The 24,709-nt window shown below is 42.1% G+C and overlaps 2 protein-coding genes across 12 annotated transcripts in view; one reads left to right on the forward strand and one right to left on the reverse strand.

The window, feature by feature from the left end:
• The window catches only part of ADAMTS14 (ADAM metallopeptidase with thrombospondin type 1 motif 14), a 96,058-nt gene extending 84,989 nt beyond the window's left edge, over positions 1-11,069 (reverse strand). For 5 of the 10 annotated variants that reach the window (XM_061635262.1, XM_061635261.1, XM_061635260.1 and 2 more), the window contains exons 1-2: positions 10,560-11,069; positions 7,393-7,814 (exon numbers count right to left, since the gene is read on the reverse strand). In XM_061635262.1, the coding sequence (XP_061491246.1) occupies positions 7,393-7,814; positions 10,560-10,647 (510 nt within the window). In that variant the 5' untranslated portion in view covers positions 10,648-11,069. Of the gene's footprint in view, positions 1-7,392; positions 7,815-8,220; positions 8,362-9,407; positions 9,463-9,773; positions 10,047-10,559 lie in introns of all 10 variants that reach the window. The other 5 variants (XM_061635265.1, XM_061635264.1, XM_061635263.1 and 2 more) reach the window with 5 other exon arrangements.
• On the forward strand, positions 10,177-21,045 carry LOC133388847 (uncharacterized). 2 transcript variants are annotated; one of them, XM_061635270.1, is made up of 2 exons: positions 10,177-10,450; positions 18,485-21,045. In XM_061635270.1, exons 1-2 carry the CDS (start codon positions 10,340-10,342, stop codon positions 18,995-18,997), a joined length of 624 nt encoding a protein of 207 aa, XP_061491254.1. In that variant the 5' UTR covers positions 10,177-10,339; the 3' UTR covers positions 18,998-21,045. The 2 variants fall into 2 exon arrangements, with proteins under 2 accessions (XP_061491254.1, XP_061491253.1); XM_061635269.1 differs by lacking the exon at positions 10,177-10,450 and adding an exon at positions 10,877-11,015.
• Positions 21,046-24,709: the final 3,664 nt, after the last annotated feature.

Genomic DNA, 24,709 nt, shown 5'->3' on the forward strand with positions numbered 1-24,709 from the left:
CCCAAAATACTCCTGAAAGTGTTCCTGAAAACCAACATCCCATTACAGCAGTCATAGAGCAAACAGGATTTAGTTGCTGTTGCTTCAGGAAAAGCAGCCATACATACTGAACATTGTTTAAGGCAGCTATTAAGCAATATCTGTACCAGATGCAAACACAGCAATGTTTGTAAAGGCCAAGGGGATATCAGCTGCAACCTCCCATCCCTATCCAGTAATCAAAATCCAACAAGTTCCTATAACACTGTAAATGGAATAACGACTGATGTGCACTTTTTACTTACAATGAGCATATTCTGAAAAAGCAAGGAGCCAAGCAGACTTCAGAACAGCCCATTTAATTCCTGCCAGGGAATTTGGGCACTTAATATTTTGTAAGTATGCCCATTTTAAAGAAGGCTAGCTTTATTTATATGTTTTGCCAGTTTGTGCATAAGTGAAATGAGGAAGAAATGAGGCTATGGAACACAACAGTGTTGCTTCAGAACATTTCTCCAAACTTGATCCAACATCAGTAAACGAGTTAGGTATATAGGAACAGGAAGCTGCCATACTGAGTCAGACTGTTTGTCCATCTAGCTCTATGATGATTGGCAGCAGGTTGCCAGGGTTTCAGAAAGAAACCCCCACCTGGAGATGCCTGAGATGGAATATGGGACCTTTTGCATGCAAATCATGTGTTCTATCAGTGAGGCTATGGCCTTTTCCCAACTCGTTTCCACCTTCCATGACAGTAGCTGTTCCAATGACACAGTTCAATTTCAGAGGCCTTGGCTGAAAATGTTGAGAGACAGTGATCAGGCTCACAGGATATTGGTGGATATAAGGTTCATGTGCTCAGTAGTGATGTCACCCTGCATAGGTTATTAAAGGGCTGTTGCTAAGTTGGTTAGGGATGAGAAGATGTTCCCAGTTCTGTTCCTTTATTGTTTGTTTTCTTTCCTCTGCTATTCCATTCCGTGTGCATTTCAGTTTAGCTATGAAACTGTCTAAAATAAACTCCAGAATTTCACTTCTTTCACCTTGTTTGCATATCCCCCGTCCCTACATTACCACAGAACACTTTGATGAAAAACTGCAAAAAAATAAAACTTATGATTGCCTTGATATTCTTTTTGTTGTTTTCTATTGATGCACACATGCATTTCTGTACAATGTTAAAAATAGTATACAAAAAGAATCTTGGGGCAATTGCACATACATTCACATTCAAGACTCATAAAACACTGTAAAAAAGCACTGTGCATTGGTTCTGTATTGGGAGGGTGGCACGAAGAAACTCAAGGAATTGAAAGCTGCCACAAACTGCACAAATACCGTGCTGTGTTCGAAATTCAGATTTTTTTTAAAAAAGAGAAAATTCCCAGTGCATTGGTTCTGCTTTGGAAACAATATTGAGTGGATCAGAACTCCCAAAATTCAGGATGATATTTAGATATCAAATTCAGAAGCAGCCCTAACGTTTCTTGACTGGTGAAACAGTTCATCTTTTTTAAATGGTCATGCAATTTTAAAAATAATACTTTGTCTCCGAATTCATGACTAGAGCAATCAATTTATTGCTGGGTATTTCCAGGCTGGAAAAAATTGCATATACCCCAAGAGCAGGCACATATCAGGTATATGTGACCTTTAACAAAAGGGGTCGAGGTCCACTCAGCCTTCCATCCATCCGTGGTCGGTAAAATGAGTACCTGGCATATGCTGGGGGGTAAAGAAAAGGCCGGGGAAGGAATTGACAATACCACCCCATATATACGGTCAGCCTAGTAAGACGTCACCCTAAGAGTTGGAAACGACTCGCACTACAAGTGCGGGGACACTTTTACCTTTTAACAAAAGCCAAATTGGGAACCTAGCTGTTACAAAACCCAAAACCTCCAAGTCTAATCATGTGAAAAACAAAACCCTTGCCTCATGAACAGGTCAATGAACCAATATAAAAATTAGCCTCCTAAACCAATACATTTTAAAATATTGGTATGCACCTACCAATTTGGTTTGCTAGTACAGGTGGCCTACAACAACCAATCACACCGGGGGGAGTGACCAAAATATAGCAGCTTGGGCCTAGGCAATATTTTGCTATTGCTCACCAGCAAGAGAGCATGCATACATGCATGACAAAAGACTTGTACATTTACAGTTAGATGCAAATTTAATGCTAAAAGCAATCCAAGCATTTGCCAATGCTGATCCTAATTGCCAGCCTGTTTCCAATCCGAGTTAAAGAGAGTTTGCCCATCTCTACCACTAAAAAATAAAAAGCTCTGCTTCATGCCAACACTACCCACAATTGGCCCAACAGCAGAAGCAAAGCATGCAGTCAGTTGACAGCAATATTTTTAGAAATGCCAAGGACGCCATGTGAGAAGCGCACCTCAGAATCACTTGCAATATTCCAGTGGATGCCAGGGCACAATGTTCAGATTGCACATGCACTGTGTACATGCTGGAAAAGCTGCATTCCAGCAACATCTGGAAAACTTAAGGGACCCTAAATTAAACTTCTCAGATTTGGCTCAGCAAAATGCCCTCTACCATCATATCATTTACCTATACAGTAACTAAATCTGGCAACATTTCCTACCTACTCCCTGCTACTCATTAGTTTCCAGTATCTACCCAAATACCATTTCCTACACCACAAAAGATTCCCATTGTACAATAGCTCCCAAGAAATGGCCAAATGCAATGAATCTTATTAAAGACTGGACAACTAACCTAATACAGAAGTCCTTGCTCAATAAAATATTACTATATTTGCGCTACCTGAATACAAGAGCTTCAAACTGAAAAGGTCCCACTAAGTTGCATTTATTTTCAGATGAGCCTCTTTTTTTCTTGTATGCCTCCTTTGATATCTCCAACACTTCAGGACCTTCCTTTTCAAGGAGAAGGAAAGAAAGTTGAGCACATTGTTGATTCTCAACTGCACAATTCAAAATAACCAACTATTATGCCACTCAAGCAATTATGTCCAATTCTAGTGACTCTCAATTTCCAGTGCATTCCAGATGTGATCCAAAAATAGCAGGTGATAACAAGGGCTAGTACAACCTGTGGAGATCCCCAGGCTGTCCAAGATTACTCTTCCACATGCCATTTTAATGCACTTTGGATGCAGGCCATTTCAAAGTCAAGAGTGATCTGGAGAATCTGTTCCAGACTCTGCAATCCCTCCTGGTTTGCCAAAATCTCCAGAACTCGTTTTTACTCAGGATCTCACAAACTCTGCGGCAGAGCCCAGCTATTCCTCCCATCCTTAGTGGGGAAAAAGTCAAACTCCCTTACATTTGCAATCTTAGATATCGTTTCCCTTGTTCATGCCAATGAAATAAAAGGTTAGTCCTCCAAACAGCAACAGTGTAGATGCTATCACCTGAGGGTCCAATTCTTTCATCCTTGTCATTTGGACAACATGCATCTCACTAAGAAGAGTTTTTCCAAGCCAATATATGACACAGAGGTGTTGCTGTGACTGAGGATGTTTTGGAAATACAACTCAGTGCTTTGTGTATTTTGAAGCAGCTATCTAAGACATTTAACAAGACAGGTATTGCCAGAATGAGCCCTTTTAACAGAAACTGACTCCACACCTGGCTTCACTTGGAAAACATTAAAATAAACTTATACAAACAAAAAGGAGAGGGTTATGGAATGGGATAGGAGGATAGGTAGGGATGTGTTTTTTCAAACCATCCTTGAGTGTTTGTTTCAATACAGAATGATGGAATCCACCAAGCTGGAAATGTGCCAGTCTTTTAATGAAAAGTCAGACAGTTTGGCACAGGCATTACACAGTGTGCCATGGATAAAATTACTGCCCTCTCTAGTGTCTCCTCCATAAAACAATAGGAGGGGAGGAAAAGAGGATGACACTCCTCACAAAACAGGAAATGCTGACACTGAAATTTGAGAAAACTGATAAAAACCACTACCTTGAGATGACATGGCAAGCAACCTTGACTGCAAAAGAACAGTCCACTGTAACTAATATTTGAATCAGAACAAAACAGCACCAGCTAAGAAGAGACTATTTCAAGCATCATGTCCCCCAAAATATTTATTTATTAAGAATAGTTATATTAAAGACTACAATAATACCATAGCATTTACCAAAAACGTTTTTAAAAGGTATCAAATATTGCCCATGAATAAACACACATTCTGTAGTGCTATCTTCAAAATTATACAAGACTACAGCATCATGGTAATTAGAACTTCTAATTTCCTAAACTACTTTGGAAAATTTGATCCCATGTTCATAATTATATGATGAGATGGACAAAACCATTTTGATGTAAGGAGGAAATGGGTCTGGAGGTGTTCATTCCTACACAACCTGCAATTATTGTTGGTTTTCACCTGATCTTTTTATCTTCAAAGAGAAACTGCTCTGTATTTTTACTTTTTAAACACACCATACCCCTGCAGGCTCAGGATATATAAACTAACTTAGTAGGTTTGGGAAAAGGAAGTCCCCACAATAGACCAAGTCTGTATCTAGATTGTTGCTAGGAGTACCAAGAAATCAACAAATCTGTCAGTTTCTTTCAATTTCTCATTTCTCCAATCTTAACATTCAATTGTCTTTTTTCCACATTAGTTTGCCATTTTTTTAAAAAAAGTCCACATTAAAATTTGTGTGCATTTCTCCTTACACGTTTCTGTGAGGATGTTTTTGGTGAGAGAACTGCATTGCAAAATTCAGAGAACCACACATTTTGCAGGGTAACTGCATTTTAGTTTGCATATTGGTTCAGGCAAGTGCCAATTAGACAGGTTTACATTAAAAACACAAACCAAATAAACTAATTTCTCTCACCCACCCCAAATCCAGGTATATCCCCAGGACATCTAAGAGTGGAAGTTAGATCCATGCCTATGAAAAAGAGAATCATTAAACTTGAATGTTTGGAGAACAGGCTGTCTTTTGAATGGGTGAAAACTACAACTTAGTAGTGTGAAAAACAAGGTGCAGGACTTTGATAAAGATGTGCAGGCTTCAAAGTATATGAATTTGGACCTAATCTTTGGAATTATACTACACAAATAGAAATTACCTGCAAAAATATTATATATACCAAGACTTGGCAATGATCCAGAACTCAAGTTTCTCTTCGTTTTAAAATGACTTGGAGAATTAACTCCCTTACCTTCCCCATAGCTAGCTTTGTCAAGCATCTGTAGTGTGAAGACATCCAACTATGCCATCTCAGCTTCTGGAGGGGTGATATTATAAGACCCTATAGCCCAACACTTCTGTATACATAGTGTACATAGTGAATAATTTTTATACTGCTCTTTATTGTATTGTTCATCATATTCAGATACAACACAACACATACTGGGACTAGTAGGACATGGGGGGAAAGTCTCATTTTTTTCCTTCTTTGAAAGGAAAAATGCCAATATATTTTTTATTAAATGTAGAAAGACCTTACAGGATCTTATAAAGAGAGAAGACCTACAGAGAAGAAACTAACTATAAGAAGCTGAACCAGAAACATACATCAGGTACTTCCAATTTGAATCCAGGATGGAAAGTGTAATTTAGCTTCCAAGAAGCATGCCAGACTTTCTACAGAGCTGTCTGTACCCACTCCTTGAATTGCCAGTAACTGTGGTACACAAGGCTTCTGCTCAATGTCTAACAAAAAATCAGCAACAGCAAAGACGCAGCTAACAAATAAATACCTTCACAATTTTCATATATTTGGAAACATGCACAAATTTCATTAACATGGTTGCCAAATCACAGGATTTGACACGTGGAAAGTAACCAGGATTCTGCTTTCAAACCCATCAAAGCTAAGACATGCAGATATGTTCATTCAAGCATACAACATGGAAGGATGGCACCAGTCCAACCCACCTTGAAGCATCTGTTTGTTCATCATCAAGCTTGCATAGAGACCTACCAGTTTTGTGGTATACAGATTGTGCAGTTCAAACCTAGACACACTGGGCTCTACACATACTGGGCCCAAGTGTGACACTCAATGCACAGACATTGGGTGGACCTGAAGGCAGCTGCCCAGGAAGGGGCCAGGGAAAGCCTACACAATCCTAACATTCACTGTGTTCTTCCATCAAACACCTGCTTAGATCTCTAAAACCCTCTATTTAAAATGAAGGCTGAAGTTTTCAGAGTGCTGACCTGTGTACCCAATATAAAATTCTGCACTTGCGTGGTGCAATCATGAAGCTCTAGATTATACACAGTGGCCATTCCATACAAAATATATACATTTATAACTAGCTCTGTGAATGCATGTGAGCTTTAGGCTTATTTTACTCCCAACAGCAGCTCCCCATGCCACATCACAAACTAAGCTTGAAACTGAGGCTAGTTTAAAGAATAGTTTGAAATATGGTATCCAGGGTCAGCAATTGAATGAAAAAATAGATTCCACCAGGCATCCACCTAGGCAGGTCTTTGGATCTTTGCCAGCCTTGGATATAATTAAATATTTAGGATTCTGCATGTGATTGTAAGCATTTTCCAAAATTTGAAAATCAGCATGGAATTCCTGCAGTCATAATTGTCTCCAGTTGCCATCATTGCCCAATCATAAGAAAAGTAAGAACTGCTTCGATTGGTCCATCCATAGTTCATTAAGGCCACGATTCTGTTTAAAACAGCAGCCAGGCAAATTCTCACAGGAAAGACATAAAAGTAACAGCTGGTCCTCAGCATCTGGTTCTCTGAGATATACAGTAGCTATTGACCAATAGTTATTGATGCACCTATCCTATCTATTCTATAATAATCAACCATGAATAGGGTTGCCAATTAACTAGAAAAAGTGCAGCCTGGCTAGTTCCAAAATTTTGTTTTGTGTAAAAATAAGAAATTTGGGCTAGTTAGCAAATGTTCTTGCTATCAGAGAACTTTCACAGAGAACAGTATTTTCACTGAGCCATACTAAAGCAGAAGACTAGCAAAATTGCCCCCATGCTCCATTTTATACACATATTTCATGTGAAAGTGAAATATGCAAGTGTGCTGTTACCAGCACAGGTGCTGTCGAGATATGAAAAACAGAGCTGCTGAAAATCAAAAGTAAAAAAGACAGCGACAGCAGCAGAGCAGTGGGAATTCCCTTCATACCCATTTACTTGCTTGGCTCCTCCATCTTGACCAACTAGTGTCTGCCAGGACCCAGCTAGGAAACAGAATTTATCCCAAAATCTGTAACAAAATAAGGTAAATTCCATACTCAGCATAATACATTCTCATTGCAAATTTTATGGTTTGTACTTGTGATATTTGGAGGGGCTTAAGTAACAAAGGCTGAAACCAGGACAATCTTATGGCTTGAAAAACAGAAAGAAGGAGAATTATCTCTTTCATGAAAAAAGAAGATTCAATTCCCTTTTGCTTACCAGTCCATCACAATTGCTGATGGCCACTGTGGCACCTGGCATGCCAGAGACTCCTCCTGTGAAGGCACATTCATGCCACAGTGGTTCCCGAAACACTTCTTGGAAGTCCTCTTGCCACTCAGTCATCGCACCAGGGGACACCAGTCGCCGATTGGGCTTCAGGCGAAGATGCAGTTCCTTTCCAAAAACAGTAACATTGAAGTAGTACAAGTGATTCCCAGGCATGCCTTGGTTCAGAAAGGTCATGCTGCGGACTACCCTGCGTCGACCTGAGTGGGGTGGAGAAGCTGAAGGATGGATGTCTTCGCCCCTCCTTGCTGCCACTGAGCCAGACACCATGTGCGAGAGGAACTGTCCCTGGCAATCTGCACTGAAGGGCACAATCACACCATATTCACTTAGCTTTCCAGACAGGAGCAGCTCTAGTGGAAATAAATACAGACAGACATACTTCAATACATTAAAAGCAGAGAGAAAACCCTTTTTGTGTGAAAAGCCTTTCCTCCTCTCAAGATGGCTGTGACTCCAGCATTATGGAGCTTAGTCCTTCAGTTAGCCATTCATTTGCACATGCAAGTTACACCACCTTCCATTACACCACCTTCCAAGTGAGCCACCTGATGGAACTATTGCTCAGGACATCCAGTAGCAACGCACAGGCAGAGCTGCATGTACTCTGCACAAATAAATAAAAATACTGCACCAAAACAGATGAATTCTAGAACCTGAATAAATTAATGCAATACACATTTACAAAATCCATTTCATTGTGTAAAATATATTATGCGTTTTCAAGTATTTTCCATAACCGATTCTGGTTTTGCTAACCATGGGGAAGATCAAGGAACTATGTAGGACACTGAAGCCCAGTCTCCAGGCCATTGAAAAATCTACAGCAACACCAGCACCCGCCACAGACACAAGCTCCAGGAAGTATTGTCCACATACTTTCAAGCGTGCCTTGACTATCTGAAAAAAGATAAAAACTTGCTTAAAACATGCACACAGGATTGCATCCACTCAGAGTAGACCTATTGAAATTAAGGGACCAAATTTTGTCATGTCCATTAATTTCAGTGGGACCACTGCGAGTATGACTCGCATTGGATACAACACACACTCACCTGTTAAGAAATCCTCTAAAGAAACTTGGCTTATAAATTCAAGCTGAGAATCTCAGGAAGTTCAGTTTTGTGCCTCAAAGCACATTATGTACTTTTTCTCTCTGCTCATATGGAATTGCAGCATACAAACAGCAATGCACACACAGGGGTGTTGAGGGCTACATATTTTGGTGACCTATTACTTATTGTGTAGGCCTACAAGGTTGGCGAAGACATTTTTGTTTTGAGATTGAACCATCCTTCATCCACATTTTTATGTTGGAAATTTACACAGAAACCTTCAAACTTTGTTGTAGTTTGTGGAGAGGGTTGGGTCTGATAAGCAGGAACCCATTGCTCCCCCCGCCACCTGCAGAACCTTTATTATTTCCTTTTCATAAACTGTAGCTCACATGGAGTGTCAACTGGGCATGTTCAACACAGCAGAAGAAATTCACTTTGACGTGCACTGATGCCTCTTACATGCCCACCTAACACCAAGCATCCAAACTATTCATTGTGCAGTTTCCATGTAACATCACTCCTCTAAAGTAGAGAATCCCATTAAAATTTTTAAAAAATGTGTCAGCATCATAACAGGGGTTGCAAAAGAATTCCATGGGTCGACTCCATATTGCAATTCCTCAGCAAAGCTAAAACAGCACTGTTTTAGCTATTGCATCAAATGTCAAAATGAGAACGTAAAAATTAGATAAAATACACTGAGGATGATCAGCATTGCCATCTTAAAAATAAACGTCTGAAGTAGTACAATGCAGCATTCCTATTCCTGCATTCTATTTTGCCTTACTATCCATCTCTGCACACAATTTAAGTGTAATAAAGATTTTAACACTAGATCCTGTAAAACTATTTGGGCAGCAAAATAAGTGGAAAGAATTTCAAACCTACCCATCAAATGTCATCAGTCCAAGCTGAAATCCATGGACCTAACTTTGGAGGACACCTGCTTAGGATCAGAGGTATAAAGCTAATTTGGAAAATCTGACTCACTCAATGCAGGCATCAGAAAAACAAAACATAGTGGCACGTTAAAATCTGTGGCATGGTCATTCATGCCACCTGAATAAGGCACAGGGTTTTTTGGACTATGAATCTTTATTTGGACTTCTCCCTCCCCTGAAAAGAAAACATATTAAAGGTAATATGGGAAATGCTGTGTCTCCCCTTCCAGTTTAAAAAAAGCAAATCTTGACATGCCAAGCCTGGGCAAATCGGAGGCACCTGGAAATGTGAAGCTGGCTCCAAAAATCTGACCTTTTTATCCATTGGCTGATAGAGATCTTGAATGTCTAAGCACCAACATCAAAGGATGATTTTTGCTTTGATTTTTTTGTCCCAGATCAAGGCATAGTAGGGGGGCAGCGTACTCTCACTGCCTGATATTATGAAGCCTCTGTCTTGAGCGGCTTTTAGTACAACAGTTTGGTACTTCATCCGACGGACGACAGATAACCGGCAAAAAACCTAATTGCGCTTCCGTGCGATAACAAGCCAGCATTTCGATCTCACACGAGCCAGTCGATCAATCTAAGCCGGGGGGGGGGGAGAGAGAGAGAGCTGCATTTACATTCACACTTGGTCGCGAGAACCCTGAACCTGTTTAACGGGGCAGCAAGCCCCATTGGTCTCCTGCAAAACTTGCTGCCGCATTAACATACACAGGAGAAACTGTTCCAATGCCAAAGCATGTTTGTTGGCTAGTCAGAAGTTACGTCCCACTGAATTCAAGGAGACTTGCTCTCCGGTGGCAAGCGGCTCTCGTGCCTCAGAACAAGACCTCACCTAGCCGTGCAACCCTGTCTCCAACCGAGACCAGCTAGATGCCCACCTCTTTCCCTGGAAGCCCACAAGTAGTGCACGACGAACGCAGAAGATATCCAGAGAATTCCAGGTGCTTAGGGGTGCAGCAGGAGACTGGCCCTACAGACAAGGTGACACGCTTCTCCCTCCCTCCCTCTCTCTCTCTCTCCAGCGCAGTCATTGCGCTTTCCTTTCCTCAGCCCATCCTGCCCTCACCCCTTCCCTTCCCAACGCCCCTACCTTGGGCTCTCGCTCCCTTGCCCGTGGCGAGCCAGCAGCTGAGAGGAACCAAGCAAGACAGCATCGCACAGAGGGGAGGATAATCCATTTGGGGAGGCTCGCCCGACGCGCTGCCCGGGGATTCCAGCGCCTGGCCAGCCCGAGAGAGGCGGGAGGTTTGGGGGGAGAAAATTGCTCTCCTTCGGCGCCGTTCGCGCGACTCCTCCGCCCCTCTCTTTGCCTGAGGGCGCCCTGTCAGCGGCAGAGCTTGGAGAGCAGGAGCCGCTCCTCCAGCCGGCCCCGCCGTCGCGCTGCGCCCCCCTCGGGACGAGTCCCCTCCATGCAATGCAAAGCGGCCGGCCGAGGGAGGAGGCGCTTCCCACTCCGCAGGGCTGGTGCCAGCTGAGGAGAGCCGCCAGGGAGGGGAACAGGCGGGAGGGAAGGAGGCCCGCGCGCTCCGTGACGACGAGGACGCCTGTGAGTGGCAGCCAGGCCGGCAGCCGGAACTGGACAAAGGGGAGGGGGTTGCAAAACACGTTCTCCTCTCCTGCGGGGGGCACACAGAGAGGGCGAGAGTGAGGACTTTCCATTGCACGTGGCGCTTCCAGCGCTGCTCCACTTGCTATTGGCCGGCCCAAAAGCCAAGCCCCGCCTCCTCTTCGGCAGCTTGGGAAGGGTCCCAACTTTGCCAACGGCACGAGAGACATACCACGCGCCCGAGTCGATGGGGAAGAAAACATCCCGCCCCCCCGCCGCTCTGAAGCGTGTCTCGTGCCCGGACCTCCTGCATTTTTGCAACAGATGTGGGCGCGAGGCACGCTTGTCTGTCACCTTTCTGGCTGTCGCTGCAAAATCCCACCTGTCTGTTCTAACAGCCTAGGATGCGTGAGGAAGGTCTCCGTCAATGGCAGGCCGCGCCCCCTCAGAAATGGGGTTGCTAACTGTTCGTTTCTAAGGACAGGAGAAGTTCAGCTGGTGATGCGTTTGCCGGCATGGAGATGCGGCGATGTAGAAAGGGCAACTCTTTCTGCTGCTGTGCACTTGCCGGGGGGGGGGGGCAGAGCTTGGAAAAGTTACTTTTTTGAACTACAGCTCCCATCAGCCTAATCCAGTGGCCATGTTGCCTAGGGCTGATGGGAGTTGTAGTTCAAAAAAGTAACTTTTCCAAGCTCTGGCGGGGGGGGGGGATGGCTTTCCTGTCATCTACCTACTGACCTCTCTGATTTTCAGTGCACTCCTACACATGTTGACTCAGAAATAAGCTCTGCTGAAGTAAGTGGGATTAATTCGAGGAAATGTCTATAAGACTGAACCCTTAAAAAAATTCTATCCTGCCTTTCTGTTTTTAAAAATCCACAAGCTAACTTACAAAATAACAAGTCTTTTTTTAAAACCCAGAATATATTCAATAATAGGCAAAAAACTTTGTGGTTTAAGAATGTACCTATAGCCGACAGATATTTCTATCAAACTTTAGAAAGCAAGGAAATTGGGCAGCTATAGTGAATGCACCAGGGGAGCAGGAGACCTGACCTCCTCTCTGAGATATTGTACTGCCCTACAAATTTGTCAAAATGCAAACACAATTTGGGTTGGTCTTTCACAGGCCAATCCACTTCCTGTGGAGCTTGGAAGAATTTGGTAACGTGCATCTGAGCATTTTCTGAGTAGTGGCAACATCTGCAATCAGCCCAAATTACAGAAACAAGACATGGAGAATTACATTTTTGTATGTTTGTTGGTGTTCTTCCTACTTTGCTTCTTTCCTGTGTTATTACTATTTCTACAGAGAATCTAACTTAGAAAATTATATGTCTCTCATTCATCCTAGAAATCTGTGCCACATTTATTTTTATTAATTTCAAAGCCATTTTATTGGTCAGTGTCATATAATGGTGAAGACAGCCTTTTGTGTTTCAAATTGGGGGTTATGCTCTTTCTATTTTGGGTGCATTAACAGATGAATCTGAAACTGCAGTTTGATGTAAAATCAGACAGATTACAATATGTTGCTACTTAAGCAATGACTCTAGCTTTTGGAAAAAAAACAAATTTGGCCTGCCCAAGATGCGTTTTCAGCCTGCTGTGCTTGAACCACTCCACATATGGAAAGGTGGGCACGGTCAATTAAAAACATAGAGCACACCTAGCATTTTGCTATAATATATTTCACCTCCCACTGCTTTATCTGGTGCAAACTAAGACACTCCTCATGTCCATTGGAAACTATTCTGCAGAATAGTCACTGCCAATATTCCACAATCATTTTTGGAGGGTTTTTTTAGTGTTGGAAAAATGTTGCTGTACTTCACATATTCACAGAAACAAAAGAAAATGATTTACTATAAGAAACGTCACCAAAATTGCAAAGTAAATCAAACATATTTAAAGTGACTATCTGAACTCTATCAACTGTCTTAATATTGTTGCTTCCTCCCTGCTAAAACAAGATCAGCACAGCACATGCCTTGTTTCTGTTATCTGGACTGATTGCAGGTGTTGCCACCACTCACCATATGCTCAGAGGCACATGTTACCAAATCTCCTGTTCCCCTGGTACATTCACTATAGCTGCCCAATTTCCCTGCTTTTAAAAGTTTGATAGAAATATCTGTTGGCTACAGGTACGTTCTTAAACCACATGGTTTTTTGCCTATTAGTGAATTGCTGTGCTTTTCAATCTGGGAGGTAAGAAATGGGATCCTGTGCAAGTTTGCTGAGAATCGATTGATGCTTATTGAGTTCAATGGAATTTACTCCCCTGCAATCATGCTTAGGATAGGTGAAACTGTCCACAGGGGATGGGGAGAAGGAAGGGCAGAGGGGAGGAGGGGGTTGGAGCAAAGTGGAAGGGGAAGGAAGGAGGAGGGCAAGTTTGATCATTTGCATGCTTATTGTGTTCAGTGGGATTTACTCCCATGCAATCATGCTTAAGATAGGTAAAACTGAGCATGGGAAGGGAGGCTTGGAGTGGGCAGGGGAGGAGGAAGAAGGAAGGGAGAGAGGAGGGGAAGGCAGGTCTGATTATTTGCATGCTTATTGAGTTCAGTGGGATTTACTTCTATGCAATCATGGTTAGGATAGGTAAAACTGACCATGGGGGAGGAGGAGAGGGAGGGAAGAGGGAAGGAGAAGGAGGGGATTGGAAGGGAATGGGGATGGGGAAGGAGGGGCAAAGGAAGAAGGAGGGAAGGGGCAAAAGGGAGGTGATGGGAGGGAGGAGGAGGGGAGGGGAGGTTTGATCATTTGCATGCTTATTAAGTTCAATGGGATTTCATTCATTTATTTTCATTGGTGATCACTCGTGACCACGTAAGATTGTCTTCCAAGATAAGGTCTTTAACATAAGGGAGGGGGAGGGGAGGAGAGGAGATTGGGTGGGTAGGCACTGAGCAGAGGGGAAGCCCCTTTCCTTTCAAAAAGGAAAACGTTGTAAACAGTATCTCTTTTTCAGAGTTTCCCCCACATTTTTATTCTACAGCAGGCACATGTAGTCTCCCACCCAAATTTAAACCAAACTTGTCCCAGGCCACATCCACACCAGACTTTTATTCCACTTTAGACAGTCATGGCTTCCCCCAAAGAATCCTGGGAAGTGTAGTTTGTGAAGTGTGCTGAGAGTTGCTAGGAGATGCTTTGTTCCCCTCACAGAGCTTCAGTCAGAGTGGTTGACTGTCCAAGCACTCTGGTCACTGGAGCTTTGTCAGGGGCATAGGAGTGTCCGCTCAGCACCCTTCACAAACTACACTTCCCAAGATTCTTTGGAGGATGCCATGACTGTCTCAGCTGAAATAAAGGTCTTGTGTGGGTGTGGCCCCCTGATTAGCCAAGCCAAGCAGCTATGAGTTTGGCTTTTAGAACACTGACAGTTGGTCCCTACTGAGCATGCCTGGGCTTATCATTGACTTCAATGCTAAATTTTGTAAATTAATTATAAATCAGCTAGGCGGTTTTTTTAACTTTTAAACTGCAGAAGATGAAAGTCAGAGTATGGGGCAAGGTCAGTAATAGAATTACAGCTACTCTGTGAACATGGCTGATTTTTAATTAATTTCAACAAATTATGACAACACTGACAGAAAAAAGTGCAAAAGGGGTCTTTCCCCTCTCTCTTTTTACACTTTGAACTCTTAGTTCTCTCTGACTGATTTGTCTATCACCATGAAAATTAGAGGGTTGTTAAGCAAATGTTTCTGAGTTCAGGAGTATAGGTTTTGTAAGGTTTTGTTTTAATATGAGCTTATCAGAAGCATCAGAATGACATGGGGTGTATTTTCAATTTAACACTGCGGAATGTGAAAAATCCATGCTGGCTATAGCATACAGCCACTCTTGTGGCTGTATAATACTGGCAGTATCAGAAGTAACTACTTGCCATAATTGTTCTGGATCACTGTGATCTGTGTTGCTCTAGGATGTGGATAAAATATTTTGAGTCAGAAGAGCTTCCAGATGCAGTTTGGACCCATGATGAATAAAGGCTAGTAGCCATTTCAAGCTTGATGGCGTCTTGCCCCAAATTATGTCTAATTTTTACCCAGTGGTCTATCTTCCCTTTCTAGGGAACGTAACTGTGACAGCAATTTCAGGGATGCCTGAACAGATGCACATTTTTAAAATTCCATATCTGAATGATAATTCCTTCCTTGATTCAATTCACTCTGGCTTTGGAGTGGGGATGGCTTTGCTTGCCTGGCTGGATAATCTCTAGAGATGGACAGGCTGAGTTTTTGCTGAGTTTTTTTAAACCTCTCAGCAACTTTCAACATGATGGATCACAAATTCTCTTTAACAGTCTACTCTAGAACATTTGGCTGTTGATGTTTAGATAAGATCACTCATAGAATCTTGGAAAGGATCTCAACAATCATCTTGTCCAAATCCCTGCTGATTCAGGAAATCCATTACTAAAGCATCACTAATAGGTGACATCCAGCCTCGCATGTCTCCTGCTGAAAACAGCTGCAGTGAATCTAGCTCCCACTTCACCTTTCATAATATGTCCACATTTTGATGCCAGGTATTTGACACTCAGCATTACATACACAGCAGCCTCTGCCAACGATGTATGGGCAGGATCACAAAAGCGGGAATTACTACCTGACATTGTGGGAGGCAAGCTAAACACACAGTTTCCATTTTCAGCAGCAGATAATGCAATTTGCTTCATGTCTGGTTTGGGATTCTGAAAATGTATGCTGGCCACCTGTTCCCTATGATTTATTTTTCACTTTAAAACTTTTGGAAACAAAATGATTCAAGGCACCATAAAGGCTCCAGTTCATTTTCCTATGAAGGAAACTAACCCTTATGAAGGCTGCCTTGAACTTCCTATGACTAGGGAAAGAGAGATAAAAACACTTGACTAAAGTTCAAATTTTTGCAAGTAATTTCTTGTCATATAATGCATTTTCCGCATTATCTTCACTCATATATTCATTTTTATGCACACATTTCCCTAACATGCATTTTTGTAAACATTGGTTGGTGTACTGCATTGCAAAATCCAGATAAGTGTGAATTCCAGAGGATGGCTGTGTTTCAGTTCTCATGTTGTTTCAGAAAGTGTGAATTTGACAGATCCAGCTTGAAATGTGAACTGAATCGGATTTCTCACATATCCCTACTAGAGAGTAAGCTCCATCGAGCTCAACAGGGCTTATCACTGTATAAAATGGCTTAGTGTTGCAGTATAGCATACATATATGTAGAACTGGGCTGCATATTGGTTTCTTTTATTTTGCTCTGCCTTATACACTCGGATGGTTGCATGGAAGGAAAATCCCCTCCCCATGATCTCAGTTTGACAAAGATGTTCATTTTCATGTACAGTTCTGTGATGGGAATTTACAACATCTGTTCTGCATGATACGAATCATGAGCAGCAAAGCATAAACACCATATGATCTTAAGTGCAAACAGCTGTCTACACAGGAATCTCCAGGGGGGTCCCTGGAATCCCAATAGGAATTTTGCAGTGATTCCTGAAACAAACATTCAACAAAATAAGAGGGTGACAGACATGGAACCAGGATGTTCTGGAATAAGGCTCATCCAGTGCCCTAAATATCTGATCCATCGAACAACTGATGTCCAAAAGGTTTGAAGCTGTCAGAGGATGAGAGGCACATGAGATGTACATCTCTCTCTCAACACTGAAGATTCAAAGTGCACTTGAAAATGAGGTACTTCCATATTTTGAGGTACTTCCATATTTTGTGGAGAGATTAAATTCAGTACACATCTTGTTCCAGATCACCTAGAAATAGAACAAGGATGTCACTGTGCCAACAGAGTAACAACTGGGTGCTGCCCAGTTGGTGATGACTTAGGACAGAAGCTTCTCAGTGGTGGTTTCCCATTTGTGGAATGCCCTCCCTGTTGAGGTGCATCTGTCTCCCTCATTATTAACGTTTAGGAGGAATTTACAAAAATGCTTGTGCTGCCAGGCATTTGATAGATGAAAGGTACTGTTCCCAGCAACCTTAAAATTAAAGCTGTGAGGGTATGTGGTTGTTTTTAAATGCTTTTAGATATTCTCAATGTTCCTTTTTGTAAACAAAAAGACACAGCCAGTCAATAGTTAAAGCACTTCCATGCCAATTGGAAAGTTAGTGTTATACACACCAGAACCCTGATTCCTAGAAATGTTTGGAGAGTGGCATCTTAACACCAAAATGTCAAAACAGTTCAAATTCAGGATGTGACATTGTAACAGAGGGCAGCACTCCAGCAGAGAGTAAGCAGAAATGCACATGGGATAAAATGATGGGCTGTGGAAGTTCTGTTGCCTCCCCTTGGATCAGTCTGGACAGTATTTCCAAAAGTGTCAAGGAATGTGAATCAGAATCTATATCTGCAGAACACAAACATTCATAAACATATTTTGGTCTATGCTCAGTTTAAGCATGGCTGCCATTCTTTATGCTTATAAAATTCACTTGTAGGCAAAAACCTTGCAGTTTAAGAATGTTTTCAGCCTGCTATGTTTAAACCACTTCATTTAAGGAAAGGTAGGCATGGTCAATTAAAAACATAGAGCACACCTAGAAATTTGCTAGAATATATTTCACCTCCCACTGTTTTATCTTGTGCAAACTGAGACACTCCTGATGTCCATGGGAGACTATTCTGCAGAATAGTGAGTGCTATTATTCCACAATGGTTTCTGGATGTTTTTAGTGTATATTTTGCAAAGTGTTACTGTACTTCACATATTCACAGAAACAAAAGCAAAAGGAAATGACTTACTATAGGAAACTTCACTAAAATGGCAAAGTAAATCAAACATATTTAAAGTGACTATCTGAACTATATCAACTATTTTAACATTGTTGCTTCCTCCTGCTAAAACAAGATCAGCACGGCACATGTCTTGTTTCTGTTATTTTGGCTAATTGCAGGTGTTGCCACTACTCACCATATGCTCAGAGGCACATGTTACCAAATTCTTCCAAGCTGCACAGGACCTAGACTGGACCGTGAAAGACCAACCCAAATTGTGTTTGCATTTTGACAAATTTGTAGGGCAGTCCAATATCTCAGAGAGGAGGTCAGGTCTCCTGCTCCCCTGGTGCATTCACTATAGCTGCCCAATTTCCCTGCTTTTTAAAGTTTGATAGAAATATCTGTTGGCTATAGGTATGTTCCTAAACCGCAAGATATTTTACCTATTAGTGAATTTCTCTGCTTTTTAATCCGGGAGGTAAGAAATGGGATCCTGTGCAAGTTTGCTGAGAATGGATTGACCATTTGCATGCTTATTGAGTTCAGTGGGATTTACTCTGCTGCAATCATGCTTAGGATAGGTGAAACTGACCACAGGGGATGGGGACGGGAGTTTTTGCTAAAAAAACAACAGGGGCGGAATTGCTCTTAATTCTACCATCCAATTAATGGATCTTGACTCCTCTCCAGGTCTTGACCCCCTTGCTTCTCTTCCCCAGGATGGAGCAGGCACCCCACCGGTCTCCTCGTCCAGGCCGTTTGAACCAGAAGAGATGCAACTAATAGAATCCTTTCAAGGTGTACCCACAGAAGAGCAAAACAAAATCGTGACAAAGTTGGACCGGCTCAAAATTCTGTTGGAAAAATTGCAAGTAGAACAACACAGCTCAGCTTGTAATAGAGAAATCATGCGGGATCAGAATCTGGCGGATCCTATCATCCGATCATCTGGAAAGAACTCCTGCTCCATGGTCTCCTATCACACCAAACAACAGACTGTGGCGGAAATCAATCTAATCCCTTTTAAAAATGTTCCCAGCTGTGAGGAGAGTATCCCCACCATTAGATACTCCAAAAACAATCCCGAGCCACCCTATGGCCCTTCTTGGATCGACATGTGTTATCTGGAGAATGACAAACTGGGCTCTCCCGGAAAGAACGTTTCTCCACCTGACCCTCCTGGCACTCAGGTCGGCCCAATTATCTCTGTTGAAGGGCCTTTGTGGCCATGAATTTGGGACATCTGAACAAATGCAAATTCCAAACAAGTGTCAATGAGACATTCACGTAGTGCTATAATGCATTCTGCATAGTCACATTTTTACCAAAGACCTACAGTATTTTAGAAATGTTGGCAGGAGTTCTAAAATAATTTTAATTGGTGCTTTTTTCCAGCATCCCTCATCTGTAAAATCCATGAGCTTGAAGCTCTACAAGACCAGCTGTGCACACCTGAAAGAATGAATTACAGAATTCTTTCTAGGAAGTACAAAAATAATTTTCCAATTGGAATCATCTCATGAATATGAGCCAATAAATTGAGACCTCCACGGTGAGAATGGAAAGTAATGCTTCCATCTGGTGACCCCTGAATCTCTCCTTGGCAATCAAATAATGGTGCCTGACTGTTCACGCACAGTAGCGTGTCTCAAAAAGTTGTCTGTACACTACAAAATGAATTCATTGTAGTAGAACTGTAGCATTTTTTAAAAAGTTACATTCTGCGAATTGAGATGGCTATGTATAAACCACAATCAACACAGAGCCAATCCACAAGTTTAAATCCATTGGTTTTGGTGGGCTTAAATATACCTAATTATGTTGCATAGTGCTCGTTTCTCTACATTGACCAGCGGAACTGGAAAATGGGTGTTGTTCTCCATCTTGGCAGCCTCTTTTCAACACTGAACCCTCTCCAGGTAGCTGTTTGTATCAATTTATCTATTGACTGTGTGTCAGCCAAGCCTCTGATAATGATTAGTGAAGCTGGCATGGTGGCAATGAATGTTCAGTTGCTGAGGGAAGTAACCAGTAGTTCAGCTTCTGAGAGGGAACAGAAACATCAGTTTGGCTGGGATTAGAATTTCATACAGTGGCAGGTTGGAGACTAGAGAAAGGAGGCTTCTGTTGTTTTTGTAAAGGCTAAAGATAACCACTTTTAATATGTTATAAATTTTGCTTTAGTCTCAGGAGAAGTCAACTACTTAGCACACTATTGGTGCAAGGGCCAGATCTGTATGGTAAAAGCAGTGACTGTCATGAGTATCATACATAGGTAACACATACATTGACACAAATATGGTTTTCTGCAAGCTGAATGTGGACATGCAAGGTTATCTTCTCTCTAGTCTTTGGGATTGTTACTAAATGAAGGCAATTGCCTTTGATGCCTGGTGACTACTCTTGCATCCCACCTATCTGAGTGTGGCTGAAAAAGAAACAGTTTGTCAATCTTAAAACTGGCTAGAAGAAGAAGAGGAGAGCATGCAATTTTGGAGCAAGCTAGCAAGAAGCAGCTTAGGAACTGCAGGCATGTCCTGTTCCTTTGGTAGGGATAGATACTGCAAGACTTGTATTGCTTATCCATGTGCCTGCTTGCTCTCACCAGCTCAACCTCTATGTTTGTCAACAGCTATTACAAACACAATACAAGCTTCTTCCTCGCAGTGAACTGGACTCTGTGAGATGAGTGCAAAACAAACAGATGAGACTTTTATGCTAAGGAGTAACAAGATTAAACCTTGAAATTTGCTTTGCTTGCCTCTTGTTGACACTATCTGTATGGTAGAACCAGATGTTGGAGCAACATTCAACTATACTGCCTCTCACTGGGCTCTCTCTGTGATGTTCATGGTCCTAAGGCCTTGACAGGGCTAATGCAATATCCCTTCCAAAGGAACTGAAGACAAACTGCCAGCAGTGTCCCCATGAATGGGGATGACCTCATCCCCCAGACATGCAGAGCTAGGATTATGTGAGAACAGAAAATATTTACTGCAGCACCAGTGGGGAAAGGGGGAGGGAAGGGTCCCACATAAAAATGTATGTGTGCAAAAAAATAAAGGGAACCCAAGTCTATCAACAGGCACTAGGCATTTACGGTGGAATTTCTGTGTATTGCTCACTCACCTTTCAGGGGCATCTACAGAATGTTGTCATCTAATCATTATCCTGTATTTTCCTGTGGTCCTTCCTTTAGAAACTCTGTTTATCGAGCATTCACCCTGATTTGCTTGTATAAAGCAATTTGTACCATCCACAAATTTGATCAGCACAATTGCCAGTCTACATTCCTTGACAATGAATGAGGATATTGAACTGCAATGGACCAGTTAATGAACTTATTTGGGAACCTGATACAGGGGTCAACCTCCAGCTGGGTTCATTTTGCTGTTGGTAGCTGAGGAGTAGGAGTAGAGTAGCAATGGTTATGCTGAGTCATCTTTGAGTCATCAATTCCTAAATCCTAGGTCAACCAAGGGACAGAGACAAACAGCACCACAAAGATTAGCAAAGTGCTGGGAAGACTTCAAACAGCTGGAGATTTATACACTAGCGTGTCCAAGCCTGTATTTCATATGTGAGCAATAAGGATGTGCCTGTCATACCTAACATGGGAGCAATATGGAGGTGCTGCTATCCATGCAGAAGTGAGTTGCATCCTAGAATTGCAACCCTGCCCCTTTGAATTTCTGAGGGCCAATTCCTACATGAAGCCCTGCATCCACTACATGAAACCTTGCATCCTCATCATGAGTGTAGGAATAACTTGTGCATGTGCAGACATGTAAAAAGTGTATTTTCGCAATAGGGAATCTGTGCTGTCCATGTAATCTTAAAGCAGGGATGAGGAACTTTCAGGTGTTGTTGGACCACAACCCCATCATTCCCAGCCAGCACGGCCAAGAGTCAGGGAATTTGGAAGTTGGAATCCAGTAGCATCTGGACAGCTACAGGTTCCCCATCCCTACATTAAAGGGTTCAGCTTACCCAGCTACTCAGGAATCAATTCATGGGGTTATCTAAAATTCCCAAATTATAAGTCATATTTATCAAGCATTCATAAAAACAACTTCATTTGCCATTTCACGTTATTCTGGATCTCTCACTTGCTCGCACGCACCCGCGCACACACACATGTGCCCAAGAAACAGGAAATCAAGATAAGGCTATGCAAATGAAGAGATGGCACTAGGGGTCAAACTCTCTTTTCCACAACTTCAGTTCACTTACATTAGGGGAAAGTAAATGGACTGTACTGTCTTCCATTTTAGGTAGTGGTACCTTTTTATGGGAGTTTGGACAAACTTGTCCTATGTATTTATACAGCCCTCCAAGGCTGTACTGTTATCAAAATAAGGGCATGTTTGCTTGTTCACCCACATTAAAAAAAAAAAAAAACCTCAGAAAATTAGCAGACTGGAATTGGGAAAGCTAGTCTATTTCCCCCTAATTTTCTGTGGCTGAAGTATTCAGTCATGTGATGCACTACTGCATTCTCCAAAGCTACAGCACCTGGAGGAGTGTACCACATACTTTTTCTGAACGTATAGCTCTGCCCTTTCATTTCAATATCAGTGGATGCCCTGTTCAATCTCTCAGAAAGAATGTTATGCGTATCCAGAACTATATAGCTTGGGCATCTTCAGTGGCTTCTTTAAGAGCTGGAGTGGAGAACATTTTTCAACCTGAGGGCCAGACTCTCTTGCGGGCAACCTTCCAGGGGCTGCCATGCCAGTGATGGTGGGTGTGACCAAAGGCAAAAGTGGGCAGAGCTAGAGCTGCGACTCTTCCCTTTTGTACAGTTGGTTACATTCCAGCCATGAAAAAGCCAGAGATTTCTATATCACACCCCAGGCAAACAGGAGGCATTATCGCAGCTCAAGGACACATTCCAGCCAATGAAAAGCACTCAAGGAGGATGCCCAGCAGAGTTGGTGAGGGGTGTGGCTGGGAAGGGGGCGTGGCCTGGGGAGAGTCCCAAGGGCCAGTTAGAAAGGTTTGGACAGCAACATTCGGCCCCAGGACCTGAGGTTCCCTGCCCCTGTTTTACAGCAGCTTTTCATCCCCAAAGTCTATTTTACCTTCACATTCTTGTTCCTCTAAAAAGATTGTTCTGATTCCAGATGGTTATGAATTAATCCTTGATGTCATCACACAGCCTTCGAACCTTCACTGCACTTATTTTTGATTACTGTTATCACATGCTTAAACTCTCACACATTTCACAGCTTAAGGCTATTTGGGTCCATTTTAAGGCCGTTCCAGATTATTAGAAACCCGACCCTTTTCCGTTAGCTCTATATTCATGCCCCTGTGGATCCAACATTAGAAGAGAAGTGTCTCAAATGTCAGAAGGCAGAGGACAGCCTGGCTGCAGCAGGAGAGCAACATCCTTTTTTATATTAATGAGATGCAGCCCAAGAGTGAAGAGGGAGAGCAAATGGCCTTCAAAGAACTTAATAAAATTATTTAAAATTTAATAAAATTTAATAAGCATTTCTGTACTGGATTGTGATGGTACAACAATGCTCAGCCTCAGTGTGTATGTTTTAATTGAAAAGTTAACAATTCACAAAATGGGTAATATAAAATGAAATAAGTACACTATGATGGGAGTGGGAGTCATATCACTCACTAATGATGTCACTGGAACTATCCAGTACGTTCCTGTGATATAAAAGCACAAGGTATTGCACAAGGACTATATACTCCAGAGGTGCTGCCAAAGCCAGATGCAAAGGTGAAACAAACCAAGACCATCCCTACCATTAGCTAGGGTGAGTAGCAGTGCTTCAAGGGCACATTTTGGAGTACCACTAGAGGGCAACAAATTGTCCATTACTTCACTTTTTAAATTATGGGTTATATCCAATAGTGTCCTTGTACAGGGGAACAGAACTTCTCCTTTTTCTCCCTCCCCTGTGTGCCTCCCAAATCTGCTCCAAAGGATTGGGGGAGCCAAGGGGCACAGGCAGAGGAGAGCAAAAAGAGGCTCCAGTGTGAAAATGGAAGTCCTCTCATGGAGCTATCAACGCAACTAGGGATGAGGGAGAAATTTGATTCTGTTTGCATTTAAAGCTGAATCTATCAAATCTGCACTTTCTAAAGCAATATGAGAACTAAACACAGCCATCCTTCAAAATTCGCACTTATCCGAATTTTGTGGTGTAGTTCTGCAACCAATGTTTTACAAAAATGCATATGTTAGGGGAAAGTGTATATAAAAATGAACATATTCATGAAAATAGCATACAAAAAGCATTATTGGTGACTTCAAGACTGGATTACTGCAATGCACTCTTTGTAGGGCTTCCCTTGCACTTGACCCGGAAACTGCAGTTAGTGCAGAATGCGGCAGCCAGATTGCTGATAGGAGTGAAACCCTGTCAGCATATAACACCTCTGCTCAAGGATCTGCACTGGTTGCCAATTTGTTACTGGGCCAAGTTCAAGATGTTATTACTGCTATATAGAGCCTCTAACAGCTCAGGACCAGTTTACTTGCAGGACAGCCTTACCCATATGTGCCCACTCAAGCACTTCAATCTACAGAACAAGCTCTGTTACAGGTGCCACATAATATCTGTTTTACATGTGTAAGAAATCATTCTTTTAGTGTGGCAGCACCTACCCTTTGGAACTCCCTGCTTATTGACATCAGGTAAGCACCTTTGCTGTATTCTTTTCAGTGCCTGCTTAAAACTTTTTTGTTTAGGCAAGCCTATGCAGACACATAGATGCTGATGTGTTTTAATCTTTTTAGTCTGTTGCTGTTTTAATTGTTTAAAAAATGTTTGTAATTACTTGTTTTTAACTGTTTTATTGATAATTTTAATGTTTGTAAATCTCTTAGAGGGTTTTTTTTTACAATGGTATACACATTTTGTTAAATATATAAATAGGATAAATTGCAAAAATGTGTACATTAGTCAAAACTGCAT

Source organism: Rhineura floridana, chromosome 7 (genome assembly GCF_030035675.1).
Source record: "Rhineura floridana isolate rRhiFlo1 chromosome 7, rRhiFlo1.hap2, whole genome shotgun sequence".
Lineage (NCBI taxonomy): Eukaryota > Metazoa > Chordata > Lepidosauria > Squamata > Rhineuridae > Rhineura > Rhineura floridana.